The sequence below is a fragment of the Puntigrus tetrazona genome, chromosome 14, assembly GCF_018831695.1.
Source record: "Puntigrus tetrazona isolate hp1 chromosome 14, ASM1883169v1, whole genome shotgun sequence".
Lineage (NCBI taxonomy): Eukaryota > Metazoa > Chordata > Actinopteri > Cypriniformes > Cyprinidae > Puntigrus > Puntigrus tetrazona.
The window spans coordinates 784,245-798,731 of NC_056712.1; the positions used below are offsets into that span (position 1 = coordinate 784,245).

At 39.2% G+C, this 14,487-nt stretch overlaps 1 protein-coding gene across 2 annotated transcripts; it reads left to right on the forward strand.

Annotated features, from left to right (window-relative positions):
* The first annotated feature begins 19 nt into the window (after window positions 1-19).
* LOC122358019 (E3 ubiquitin-protein ligase BRE1A-like) lies at window positions 20-14,422 on the forward strand. 2 transcript variants are annotated; one of them, XM_043257744.1, is made up of 22 exons: window positions 20-176; window positions 1,290-1,472; window positions 1,661-1,729; window positions 2,494-2,592; window positions 2,696-2,843; window positions 5,409-5,594; window positions 5,694-5,809; window positions 5,885-6,031; window positions 6,920-6,994; window positions 7,466-7,585; window positions 8,792-8,971; window positions 9,115-9,250; window positions 9,725-9,867; window positions 9,950-10,106; window positions 10,975-11,269; window positions 11,376-11,493; window positions 11,618-11,767; window positions 11,849-12,061; window positions 12,220-12,345; window positions 12,818-12,958; window positions 13,556-13,660; window positions 13,751-14,422. In XM_043257744.1, exons 2-22 carry the CDS (start codon window positions 1,311-1,313, stop codon window positions 13,925-13,927), a joined length of 3,063 nt encoding a protein of 1,020 aa, XP_043113679.1. In that variant the 5' UTR covers window positions 20-176; window positions 1,290-1,310; the 3' UTR covers window positions 13,928-14,422. The 2 variants fall into 2 exon arrangements, with proteins under 2 accessions (XP_043113679.1, XP_043113681.1); XM_043257746.1 differs by having other exon boundaries at window positions 9,746-9,867.
* The last annotated feature ends 65 nt before the right edge of the window (window positions 14,423-14,487 follow it).

Consider the following 14,487-nt stretch of genomic DNA (forward strand, 5'->3'; position numbering starts at 1 on the left):
CGAGCCGCGGAGCTGTAGTTAGTCCCTCGGCCGTGGGGCGGCGCTGCAGGTCTGTGGCAGCGCTTCAGCCGCGCAAGAGAAGCAGCGCTGTGTTTCCGGCGGAGGCTCGGCCGCTGGATGAAGCGCTGCAGCTACATCCTCAAAACCATTTCACTGCCAGTGGAAATCAAATTTAGGTAAGAAATCAACACGGGTGCGAAACCTACTTAGTTAGAGCGTTATTAATGGGTCCGCAGCGAATTTCAGCGCGGAGAGGCGGCAGACCTGGGTGTTTCCGTAGATCGGTGTTGTGCTCGGGATTACACCGGTTTCGACGCAGTTTAACGACAAATACATTTAGTCACATTTGCGTAATTGTATAATGTATTAACGACGGCTACGTCTCTCTGTGTTAACGTGTCCCCTAACAATAAAACATCATTCTGTTTTTGAGATAATATGTATACCTTTTAAGTACCATGGTATTTATTACGGTATCATGATATCACCATGATATTGATCAGATACTATATATGATATGAGCATATCGTGCTACTAGTACTTTTGTATTAATCAGTTTAGGTTTACCGTTTTAGTTTAGTTTATTTTAATTCTACTACCACTGCTACTAATAAAAACTTTGTTATATTGCTATTATATACAGTATATAGATAAAACTAAACTATAGCTAAAACTAAATGTGTAGCTCCCTCTCTTTAAACGTAAATATTAGTATAACTTGAGTGTTCAAAATATTGTTACTGTTATTGTTATGTAATTACAGTAATAATAAAGAAACAACAGCAACTATTAGTATTATTATTTTATTAGTCAGCGTTTTTATCTTTAAGAAATGGCTAAAACACATCTCTTCCATCCTTTATTTGACTCTTTAACTCTAGCTCTCTTTATTATAATATTTTTTAAATTTAAAAACACTTTATTTGTTTTCTAAATTACTCTCTAAACGCTAGCCTTTTCTATTCTGTTTGCTTTAAATATTTTTATAAAATTTACAACCGTTTTGTTTTTTAAAGACCTCTAACACACGCTTTCTGTATTCCTTTTCTATTCTATCCATTCGTTTTATTTCTGTTTATTATAAAATTCAAAAACAAACCTTGCCACGTGTACTGCGTTAGGCTGACTGAGACTTAGCTTATCTCCATTTGTACATCGCTAAAGCGCCTGCTAAATGTAAATGCAAACTTAAACCTGTTTTAAATCATATCTTTTTTTTTTTTTACATCGACTGTGAAAAGGTGATTTATTTGGACACATGTCTGACTGTGATGGTGTTTGCTCCACAGCGAGGTCCAGTCGCCGGTGTGATGTCAGGTCAGAAGCGCCCCAGCGACCCGAGCAGCTCTGCCACCCTCGGCGCTCCTCCAGAGAAGAAGAAGAGCGCTGAGGATGGAGAGGGTATGAGCACTGCATCCGGAGGAAGCACCGCTGTGGAAACCGTCATCAAACTGGGAGGAGGCTCCAACCAGGTCAGATGCTTTCTGGGACCTTCATGTTTGATTCGAGCATTCTGTTTTTTTTGTCCAGAGCCTGTCTGTGTCGGTCGTTTCAATTTCTCTGTTATACAAGTGTGCGGTGTTGTTGTATATTGTGTATCTCAAATCTTGGCTCATTGTTTGTTTTTTTTCCCCATTGCCTCTGTATTTCATTCTTGCAGGAAGAACAAGATATTAAGGCTCTGCAGATAAAAAACAGGAAGTTGGGAGAGGCCCTCGACCAAAGACAGGTAGATGAAGATCTTTATATTTTATGTAGAGTGTTGCAAAATATTAACTTTTTGAATAAATGATTTGAATCTTTTGAAAATTCTATTAATCAACGGATCCTAAAACGACGTTTTGTAGCATTGATAATAGTAAGAAATATTTCTTTAACAGCAAATTTCTAAAGGATCAAAACTGGAATAATGATGCTGAAAATTTTAGCAACCAGATAACAATTGTTTTAAAATAGTGTGTGTTTATATGTATGTGTGTGTGTGTGTATATATATATATATATATATATATATATATATATATATATATATATATATACATATATATATATATATATACATATATGTATATATGTATATGTATATATATATATATATATATGTATATGTATATATGTATATGTATATGTATGTATATGTATATATATGTATATGTATATGTATATATATATGTATATGTATATATATATATATATATATATATATATATATATATATATAGTGTGTGTGTACACACTATATTTTAGATATTTTCTATTACTAGTTATAGTGTATTTTTTTGATAAAATAATTGTAGCCTTCATGAGTTTTAGATACTTCCTTTTCAAAAATCTGATTAAGCTCAATCTTTTGAATGGCGTATATAATGTTTCACTAAACTATTATTGTTATACAATGTAATTTTCCACTGAAAAGGTTGCTGGAAACAGTGACACAGACACATAAATACATGTAGACATGCAGACATTGACTGTAGTTGTTGTGTTGCTCTAGGTAATAGAGGATGAACTGAGAGAGATAGTTGAGAGGTTGGAGACTCGTCAGGCGACGGATGATGCGAGTTTGTTGATTTTGAACAGATACTGGAACCAGGTAATATTGTCTTTTTATTTGCAGTTTTTATCATTTGATGATGCATTTCTCTCGAATGCAGCCATTTTTAAATTTCGATTTTTATTCCGCCTTTCTCTTCCAGTTCGACGAAAATGTTCGGTTAATTGTGCGTCGCTACGACCAATCAGGGAGCGAGCCTGTCGAAAGCCAGCCTCCTGAAGGACGGAGCATAAAACCTGGAACGCCGGAACCGGATGGAGACTCAAACCAGGAGAGAGCGAAAGACAGAGGTACCCAAAACTGTTGAATGGGTTGAATTAATCTGTCAGGAGCTTTCTTGCTATTTTGGGGAAAAAAATTGCTTAATGTCTCAACCTAATGTCATATATTAAATGTCATAATTGCCTTAATCAGAGATCAGTACAGTATCTTCTAATAACAGAAGTGTAAATTACTATTTTGAGATATTTTGGGACATAAAAACTGGAACCATGGTTTACTGTGATTAATAAACTTTAAAAGGCTATAATTTAATAAAATAAATGTCCGTTCCCAAACAGCAGACATCCACGAAAGCAATGAATGTTTCTGCTCACTCTAGGGTGGAAGTAATCTATTATATATGAAAATTATTACATTCATTGGCTTCTCCTACTACTGCAACTTTTAATGACAGAGTTGTCTATAAGTGAACCTTCTGCCCAGTCTGAGTTTCTGAATGCTCTGGACTGGTTACCTCTATATTTTGCTGTTTGCAGTCCTAGCCACTAAAAACATTCATTCAAACATAATGCCTAGAATTGAGCTTCGTCCTGATGGTCCTTTAGGTGCTTTTGTTTGTAAATTGTCTTAACTGAGGAGAAGGTTGAGGTCTTTAGATCCTTCCTTCTGTAGATTGACTTCTCTCTGCACGTATGATCATGGAGCTCAACTAGAGTGACCATCAGGTTCTTGGTCACCAAAGCCCTACTCGGGTTGCTCAGTTTGGTCAGGAGGCTAGATCTAGAAAGAGTCCTGGTTGTTTCAGACTTTTTCCATTAAATGAATAGTTCATCCAGAAATGAAATTTCTGTCATTATTTGCTCACCCTCGAGTAGTTCCAAACCTGTAGGGCTGGGCGGTATGACCAAAATTTTATTTCACGGTATGAAAATTTTATTTCACGGTAACGATATCTTTCACGATATAGTTTTTAAATGGGTAGTTATTCCAAAAAATGTACAAAAGGGCCTTATATAATAAATAAGTTTGAATATTTAAGAAAAGAAAAGGACTTGATCTTTATTTTGTATTTTATTTTTAACCTTAAATATAGATATATTTAAGAACCTTAAATATAAATATATTTACTAATATAAATATAGTAAACAAAATATGATGTGGACAAATTTTTCTAAAGTAACATCTCACAGATATAAAATATATCTCAAGTAAATAACAGGAAAAGAAAACTTAAATATGAAAATATAAATATGTAAACACTTTAAGGAAATATCAAAGTTTTTTCCTTCAAAAATACAAAATATAAACAATTACAATTCTTTTATGAAAAAATTGAAAGTGATCACTTCTTGTTGAAAATATGAAGTAAAAAAAGTATTCAACATTAAAAGTAATAAAAGTATTCAACATTACTGAGCTCCTGTTCAATTCTCAGTCGGCATTCTCTGTACGTTGTTGGCAACGCAACTTTGCTAAAGTGCTTGCGGCTCGGCATTACATAGCGCGGATCAAGGGTTTTGATTAGGTCTCGAAAACCCTTCTTTTCCACAGTGTAAACTGGTGGACATGTCTTTGCAAATAAGCATCGTAATTGCATGGGTTATTTCTTTCCATCGTTTTGAGCTTTTTCCATACGGCACGGCTTTGGTAAAAGACAAAGTGGTTTAAACCTGAGGTAAATTTTTCTTTTTGGCTTACGGGCCGCTTGCTTGCATCTTTTAGCTTTGTGGTGGGTGTTTTTTTTTTTTTTAAGGTGGTAAAACAGATTGCTTGTGCTACGCTGCTAGGGAGTACATTAGCATGACACAGTTAGCAAATCACGTTTTCTGCTCGTTATCAGATTTTGCAAACCAGAACCAAGTCCACACAACAGACGTTGCACCTCTTTTAATGACGAGTTCTCTGTTCGTTTCTCCTTTTCCATGTTTCACAACCTCCCAGCGTATCCTTCAGTCTTGCATTCAGCGGTTTGACCGGTCTCAGCCTCACGCGTGCTGCGCGTATGTTGGCCACGCCCACTTATTTACATTTCGCGGTATACGGAATAAAAAAATCTTTTACGGTACACATTTCATTCCGCGTAACGATATATACCGTCATACCGCCCAGCCCTACAAACCTGTATGAGTTTCTTTGTTCTGCCGAATACAGAGGAAGATATTTATAAAAAGTTTGTAACCAGGCTGTTTTGGGTCACCACTGACGTCCATAGTAGGAAAAAAAACTTACCATGTATATCAATGGTGACCCAAACAGCCTGGTTACAAACCTTTTTCGAAATATCTTCCTCTGTGTTTGGCAGAACAAAGAAATTCATACAGGTTTGGAACCAATCGAGGGTCAGTAAATAATGACAGAATTGTCATTTATAGGCTTTTTGTACCCTGGCATCACTGCTTCACTGTACCCTTAGCACACAGATGACCTTCAAGTCAAACTTCATCAAATGATTAATTTGTGTTAAATGTTTTTGATTAAATATATACGACGCATAGATATAGAAGTATAGACTATGAACATCTGTATTTGCAAGTGTACAATATTAATTTGTGTGCAAAATAACAGTATGGTAACCAGCAGATTGAATGCATCTACTTGATCGTAATAGTATTTATACATAATGTTTCACACAGGTCAACAGGGGGAGGGAGCGAGCTCTTTTCTGGCCATGTTGGCCAGCAGCAGCAGTGAGGAGATCGACGCAGAGCTGCAGGAGCGGTTGGAGTCGAGCTGCAAACAGGCCAGACGCGTGGTAGAAATCTACGAGAACTTGAAGAATACGGTAGACCAGCTGAAGAAAGATGTGGAGTCTGGAACAGGCGAGACAAACGATTTATCAAAAAAATCCAATCACAAACCAGTTTGAACCTTCCGTTAATTCAGCTTTCTGAGGTGCACGTTGTTTTGACTTCCTTCAGATGGCAGTCTCTGGGACGTCGCGGTCCGCCTCAACACTCTCCTGACCAATGAGAACGAGCGTCTCCGTCAGCTGACCGACAGCCTCCAGCAGAAGCACGGTCACATGACCAGCGAGGTTGGTGGTTGATTTGTCGACGTGTTTATCTGTTAACGGCGTCGTATCGAGTGCTCACTGTGTATGTGTGCTCAGTCTCGTCCGCTGGGCCGCGCGGCGAATCGGGCTGATAACAGGATCAGTGAGCTGCAGCTTCTCATCGAGGAGCTGCAGTGGGACATGGAGAAGATCAGACGGAGGGAGAACCGGCTCAACGCACACCTTGTGGAGGTGCTGGAAAGGGTGAGTGGTTTTGACATACAAGAGTCAACTTGAAATCCTGTTTACGTCATAAAGTGAAAACTCCTTTGCTATGTTATCAAGATTTAAAAACATAATCGTTTAGAAGTAATAGGCTATTTTCTGTCCTGCTTTTAACCAGTATTCATTTAGACATAATTTTGGCCACTTAAAGGAACAGACCACTTGGCTCATTTCCCAACTCACTTAGAGTTAAAGTTATAGCATTTTTAATTAATTCGGTCGATCTCGGGTCTGGAGATAGCACTTTTAGCTGTAGCTTAGCATGGATCATTGAATCTGATTAGACCATTAGCATCTCGCTCAAAAATAACCAAAATGTTTTAATGTTTTTTCTATTTATAACTTGATTATTCTGTTATTACATTGTTTACTAAGACAGACGGCAAATTAAAAAAAAAAAGTAAAAAACACTTTGGTTATTTTTGAGCGAGATGCTAACGGTCTAATCAGATTCAGAGATCTATGCTAAGCTATGCTAAAAATTCTTCGCCAAACCAGATGACTGACTAAATGGATTAAAAAATGGTAATCATCAATTGTTTAACTCTAGGGGAGTTGGAAAATGAGCCTATTTTCAGAAATTGTTGTTGTTTTTTTTAAACTCCACCTTTTTCATGCAATCAGTTGTAATCTTGCGTTAAGATTTCCCTCCATCCAATCAACAACTGAGGGACTGAACAGAGTTCCAATGCTATATTTTTTTCTGTTCCAAGTATCTGGTTCACTGATAGCGAATGACAATGGATTTTTGGATAAAGTCACTGCGATCAAGATGCTGTTGAGGTTGAACTTATTTGTAATAGCAATATTTATAGATTGGTTTTATAATGCGTCATAATCGATATTGTGCTCTTCCATCATAACCAGGTGAACAGTAAAGGTTATAAGGTGTATGGCGAAGCAAGCAGTGTATGTGGAACCATCACGATTAACAAAAGAAAGGTAAATGACAACGCATATAAACATTTATTGTGAATATTTGCTCTTGGTGTGAATGAAGTTCACTGTAAATATGAAACAATAAGCTATTTTGACACGGATAAATCCTTTAGGTTTTTAATTGTTTTTGAAGGAAGTGTCTTAAGATCACCAAAGCTTTGTTTATTTGATTAAAAACACAGTAAAAAGTGTCCGTCTTGTCTCTTCCAAGCAATTTTGTGCATCTTTCTTGATCAGAAAAGTTAATTTCTGGCAACAAATAAAAAATTAAATATCTTTGCCACAAACCTATGAATAATAATGTTAGTGTATCTTTAATATTTGCTAGCCTGCTCAAAAAGATCCTTGGTAGATCCTTGGCTAAATTATTTTTTTAGAATATTTTGCTTGACATATTAGGTTACCTGTACAATGTCTTAACATTGTTGCACAATATACCATAATAATATACCGTCCTTTCCCGTCTCTTGTTAGTTTGAGGAGATGAACAGTGAGTTGGAGGAGAACAGGGAGCTGGCGGAGAATCGGCTCAGTGAGCTCCAGAAGCTTCAGCAGGATCTGCAGACGGTTTACCAGGAGAACAATAACATGAAGGTAAACCTCGGAGACTACATACACCATTAACTTGTTAGACTAAAGCGCTCATCAGGAATTAGTGGAATTCCTGTAGTCAGAAATAATCGTTGAGTAGTAATGACAAAGGATGATTAAAAATGAACGTGAAATGGAAATTGTTTAATGAAAATAATAGGAAATGAATAAGAAAAATTGTGTGGTAGCCGCAATCGCAGAAATCGCAGGTTTCTGTGTTTTATGTTTTTTAAACATTCTTAGACCATAATATTAAGTCAAATAAACTGTACAAAAATGTATGTTTGGTGTCAGTAAGATTATGTATTCACATATTTTTTTATATTTTTAAACTTTTTCAAATAAATCCTTTTTTTAACTTTCTATTCTTCAATTAATCCTGAAAGAAAGCTATCATGGTTTTCATATCAAGCTATCAAGTAACCCGTTGATAACATTGTTTCTTCAAATCAGCACATTAGAGGATTTCTAAAGAATCATGTGACACTAAAGACTGGAGTAATTATGCTGAATATATTTATATATATATGAATAACATTTTGAGATCTGAGAGCTAACTGTCTATGTTTCCAGACCCAGAAAGGTAGTAAATACATGAGTAAAAGTCAGTGGCCCAACTTCAGTTTTGCAACGTTACGAGAATACAGTTTTTTGTGGAAAGACAACATTAATAACACAATTTACTCAAACCATTCTTCTCTCCTGACTATTGCCATTTTTGATAGTATTGTTATGCATACGCACACTAGGCATCAAAAAATTATGTTCATGAGCGTTTTTGCCTAGGGCGTAAACAACGTCAAATACGTTGAAGTGTGCGTTGCGTTGCGATACTCTTTAAAATGACGGAAGACATAACTCGGGGAGAAGAATAGTTGAGTATTTTTTTTTTTTTTTTTTTTCCATAGAGCTTCAAAACTGAAGTTAAGTCACTGATGTCACATCCTGTTTTCCGATGTATTTACTACGTTTCTGAACCTGGATCATTTCAGTTGTATTGCTGTGTATGGAGGGTCAGATAGCTCTCAAAAATATCTTAACGGAGGTTTTACGGGTTGAGTGTGAGCAATTCTTATTTATTTTAATCATCTAAACTTTTTGGGGTGAACTAACCCTTGCCATGGAATTGAAATGCCGTGAATGTAGCCACTGTTGCTGATGTGGCATTAAATCATAAATAAATGAATAAGACGTTCTCGTCTCTGTCAGGTGGAGCTGTTGTCCAGGGCTGAGGAGGTGGCCAGAGAGAGCGCTGAGTATCGCTGCCTTCAGTCTCAGTTCTCTGTTCTTTATAATGAATCACTGGTCCTGAAATCTCAACTGGACGAGACCAAAGCTCGCCTCAACACGACCAGGACCGCCCGTCTGCGCCAGCTGGACCACATGGAGGTACGTAGAGTGATAAAGTGAATAAACAGTGAAATCGGTGATGCTAGATGATGGAGGCTCATGTACAGGTTGGTTGATTGCACGCCGTTGATGGATGTCATTAAAGCACGAGGCCGATGATCATTTACGTGCGTTTATTTCAGAATGATGAGGTGTCCTTGCAGCGCAAGGTCCGAACTGAAGTGATTCAGCTGGAAGACACGTTAGCGCAGGTGCGCAAGGAGTACGAGATGCTCAGGATCGAATTTGAACAGACACTAGCTGCTAATGAACAAGCAGGTAAACCTCTGCTCTCTTCATAATGATTTTTATGGATGAAATAAATCGAATCTGGGTGGTTTTTGCTTAAAATGCGTGATCGGCAAGAACGAGCCCGCTTTCTCGCACTTGCTGAAGTTGCGCGAGTGTATCTGTCCGCACCCTGCGCAGGCTTGAACGGAAGGACTTGCATGCACTTTTGAAAAGCAAGAAGTAAATGTCAGTTCTGTGCAGGATGATTTGACTTTATTTGATTAGAAAAGCACATGCTGTAGCATCAGTTATTGTTTGCAATAGCCAAAAGACAGTTTGTCCTGTTAAATGCCAAATAAACATGATGTTCATGCATACTTTCACTCTTTCTTGTTTCTCGGAAATCGCAATCGTCCAGTTTGATTTTAAAATATCGGCATCGGCCGTGAAAATTCACGATCGAGCATCACTAATGACTTTGGTCTCGTTTAGCTGAGATCAGCTTTTAAATTGACTCTGTAGTACTCACTGCTTCGTTCTCAGGCCCGATAAACCGCGAGATGAGACATCTGATCAGTACACTGCAGACTCACAACCAGCAGCTGAAGGGAGAGGTGGTTAAATATAAACTCCGGCTGAGAGAGGCTCAGCAAGAGCTCAACCAGGTTAGAGCGCAAGCGTACCGACTCTGGCATGTTTTATTAAAAAGAAATAAGCGGTTTCTGAGGTTTCTGTCCTCTTTTATAGCTGCGTGCTGCCAAAGGGAATGCTGCTGTCCAATCACAGTCCAGCACAGAGATGGATGTGAAGGAAGAGACCGCCTCTCCGCACACACCTGCCCCGACGGGTGACGTTACTGTGAAGACGGAGCCAGACAGCGTCTCCATCACACCCAGCACCGCTGGTACACTCACTTCTCATCTTTACCTGATAGTGTTCGCCGAGATGTTTTGTACTGCGCCATTTGCGTTAAGGATGTGTGCAACTCAAATAGCGCTGCTTGGCCAGAGGAGGTTTTTAACTTTTCTAAACAGCCAGACAATCTTGATATGGCTTAATGCGGTGGTCAGATAGCAAAGGCTATGATTTAGGTATATAGAGTTTAGTGTGGCGCTGTGTTCATTTGCACGCTGGTAAATGCAACGCTGCGCCTCACTCTGAAACCAGCAGCTTGTGTATTTATTGACAAACTTACTTGATGTTTTTAATGTCTGAAAGTTTAAAAATGAAAGTGGAAATAGAAAAGATTGTCTGCAAAAGACGATTGTAAAATATGTGCTGTAGTCGTTTTTGACGCAATCGAATCCGCCTTTTGAACCTAAAGCTTTCCACTGATCCACAGATTTTTATTTTATTAATAAAAGTAGATTTTTGTGAAGTAAACCTTAGTCAAATCATTCAAACCCTAAAATGGGTCAAAGACTAGAGACGTTTAAACTTTTTTTCCCCCCGATTTTTATTTTCTTATGAAAATGACCCTTTGGAAAATATTTTCATGTTTGTAAAAAATAAAACAAAAATATATTTAAAGTTTTTGTTAACACGTGTACTGTGTATATTTATTATTAATACACGTACATACAGTATATATTCAGAACATATTTACGTGTGCATATTTATATTATAGAAAAATAAATGTAATATAAGATCTACATTTTTCTGAAATACGTGTGTATTTATAATAATAAATAACAAATATACACACACGTTAATAATGTTAATAAAGACTTTTAGATGTGCTTAATCGCTTGTCACCACATCTTTCTCTTCAGGTGTAACAGTAAAGACTGAACCGGGTACAGACGCAGAGACTGTAGTGAAAGAGGAGGACAAAGAGAAAGAGAGAGAAAAAGAAAAGGAGAAGGATAAAGAGAAAGAGAAGGAGCAGAGAGAAAGAGAGAGGGTGACACGTGGGAGTACTGGAGGTGTAGCGGTGAAAGAAGAGCGAGAGAAAGCCAGCACCAGCAGCAGCCAATCAGAAGACCTAGCAGCTGAACGCTGCGCTGTGATTGGAGGACCCAAACGCAAAGAGATGGAGCAGCTGAAAATAGTGCGGGGGGATCTAAAGTAAGTCATTCTGCTTGATATGTTGATGACAATGGTGAAAATGACTGTGGGAAGTTCTAATAATGATAACAAGGACGCTGATGGTAATGATGTGATTATGATACAGGAAAGCCCAAGAGTCCCAGAGGGAGATGAAGCTGCTGTTGGATATGTACCGCTCGGCACCGAAAGAACAGAGAGATAAAGTACAACTGATGGCTGCCGAGAAGAAGGCAAAGTCGGAGGTAGAAACCATATAGAGCTCAATTTGCAGGCACAACATTTTCGAATATGAGATTAGTTTAAGAAGCTATCGGTGGATTATTAATTTATCGACAGCCATAAACTTATGCGGGTGTGTTTGCGCAGGCCGAGGAGCTCCGTCAGCGGGTGCGAGAGCTGGAGGAGAGGGAGAGGAGGGAAGGGAAAAAGATGGCCGACGAAGAAGCCCTGAGAAAGATCCGCTCGGTGGAGGAGCAGATCGATACACTCAATAAGAAACTCTCTCTGGCCAAGCAGGTAAAGCTACGCTTGACTGAGTAATGGATGACAAACGTTGTGTCGGAAAACTTGATCACTCTCTCTCTCTCTCTTTCCCAGGAGGAAGATGCTCTGCTGAGTGAGATGGATGTTACTGGCCAGGCGTTTGAGGACATGCAGGAGCAGAACATCCGTCTGATGCAGCAGCTCAGAGAGAAAGATGACGCCAACTTCAAACTCATGAGCGAGCGCATCAAATCCAACCAGATCCATAAGCTCCTCAAGGAAGAGAAAGAGGAGCTCGCTGACCAGTTGCTCACCCTCAAAACACAGGTGAGTTTTGCGGCGTTTTCATCTTTGAGCGATTCATTGGAATACGCCGAATTGTTTGTATGATCTCTGCGTAATTGTTTTGGAAAGCTGCATGGGACTTTGCAGGTCCGGGTTGCAGCTGAAGGGTATGTAAGATGTGTTTTGTGTCTGTCTGCAAGGTGGATGCTCAGCTGCAGGTGGTTCGGAAGCTAGAGGAGAAAGAGCGCCTCCTGCAGGGCACCATCAGCGCTGCCGAGAGGGAGCTGGGGCTCCGCACACAGGCTCTAGAGATGAATAAACGCAAGGTAATCTCCCGTTTGAGATGAACGCACATATATGCGGTTTGCAGGGTTCGTACAAGGTGCTTAAAAATCCCATATTGTCAAATCTGCAATTTCCTGGCTTTTTTTCACGACAATTGAGATCTAGGTGCTATATAAGTTTCAAAACGGTCAATAAATAGTAAACTGCGCACAGCCTGCGTAAAGTAGTGATTTTTCATGAACCTAGCGACAGTGAATCACATTTAATGTGTACAGTAAAGACAAACTCGCCTTATATATTTACTCTTAATAAAGATGTATACATTTCTGTTTCAGCAGGCAACCATTATACAGCAACGTTATGCAATTAATTATGCATATACAAAAGTCCTCGCAAGTAGTGTTGTTTCTTTTCGCAGCTTCTTGTACGAGCTCCGAGATTGCGTGCTTGCAACATCGAAAATACTACGCGGAGGAAAGCAGCAGTTAATCCTCTCTCTTGATTGCGTTTTAGGCGCAGGAGTCGGTGCTGCTCTCGGAGGAGGTGCGCACTCAGCTGGAAGGGGTGCAGCAGAGGTTAGGTGCGGTCAGAGAGGAGGTGGTTGAGAACAGCATTTCTCGAGAAAAGGAGTCTTTCAATGCCCGACGGGCCCAGGTGCGTACCTGAAGACGAACCGTTCGTCCACTAAAAATGCTGATTTGACTTAATAATGCGCTTTATTCGACGATACCGCTTTCAAAGATATTATAAAACGGCTAATATCCATCTATGTGAATGCGTTTTTGTATCAGATTGAATGCACTTATCAAAACGGAGTGGCTAAACGTTGAGCGCTTCGGTTTTAAAGACAAAAATAAGTTTTCCGATTGCAATCTGCTTACGATATGCAAAGGAACGGAGGGGGGTTCCTCCAAAATATGAGAATTGAACAACTGCTTGTGACCTGGCTCAAAGGAAGATATGAATCGTGTCTTTGTGGCAATTTTTGAAGCATAATACAAGACGTCTTTGCATTACAAATGGCAAAATGCTACAAAATGTATCATATTTTGTAATAAAATTAAGGTTGTAGAGCACAACAGTCGCTATTTCCTTAAATCAGCACCGGAAAAATAGTAATTAATAATATGAAGGTAGTTTAATGATACTGTTGGTCATCTGTTATTAAAAAGCGATATACCCTGTGAATGGGGGTAAACATGTATATTTAGTGCAGCTTTCGTTTGACCTGCTGTTTCTTTTACCTCGTAGGAGGACATATCCAAACTCCGCAGGAAGATAGAGAAGGCCAAGAAGCCCGCGGAGAACATCCGAAACGGAGATGAGATCCTGAACGAAGAAATAAATGACTACAAGGTCATTCGCGTCACGCGGTTGTACGGAGAGGTACAAAAAGAGCTCTGCGTTCGCGTCTTTAAAGGAGCTTGTTTTTTGTATGTTTCACAGGCCCGGTTGACGTGTCCGTGCTGCAACTCACGCGTAAAGGACGCCGTTCTGACGAAGTGCTTCCACGTCTTCTGCTTCGAGTGCGTGAAGACGCGCTACGACACCCGTCAGAGAAAGTGCCCAAAGTGCAACGCCGCGTTCGGTGCCAACGATTTCCATCGCATCTACATCGGATGAGACTCGTGACTGACGGCACCTGCATCTGTTTGGCCCAGTCCCTCAGCGTTTTGTTCGGAGGTGGGGGGGCGAACATCGACAGTTTAACATTCCACTTGTTTTTCTCTACAAAAGCATGTCCCGGCGCCGGTTTAGCAGAACTAACCAAAGTCACGTTCCACAGGTTAGTCCTAGCCAACATTTCTCACAACAAATGCTGCTTCTTGGCTTCCAGGAGTGTCCCGAATGTTCGCTGACATCTTTTAAATTAATACTGCCTCGACCAGATCTCCCATTCCACCTCAACTTTACATTTACAAGCCAGAGTTAATGTGAACCTGTCACTGAAAACAAACTGCCTAGTCGACTAGGCAATAGTTAATTTGCGTTCAGTTTGCTGAACAGCTGGTATTGTAATTTTTGTACCGTCTCCTTTTTTTTTTTTTTTTTTTTTGAATGCCTGTAGTGATGGTTGTGTAACTGCTTTATTGAAATCCATTAAAATATTGAAATGTATCGACGTTGGTTCTTTATGCTTAATTTAGGTTGTCTAATTTTACTTGAACAGTTTTTATAGCATA

What these genes read in the sequence shown, in the direction of transcription:
- LOC122358019 (XM_043257744.1), top strand. Translation starts at nt 1,311, where the DNA reads ATGTCAGGTCAGAAGCGCCCCAGCGACCCGAGCAGCTCTGCCACCCTC. An exon ending in TTGTGGAGGTGCTGGAAAGG is followed by an intron (nt 6,032 to 6,919) that starts GTGAGTGGTTTT and finishes CATCATAACCAG; the next exon opens with GTGAACAGTAAAGGTTATAA. An exon ending in AGAAGAAGGCAAAGTCGGAG is followed by an intron (nt 11,494 to 11,617) that starts GTAGAAACCATA and finishes GTGTTTGCGCAG; the next exon opens with GCCGAGGAGCTCCGTCAGCG.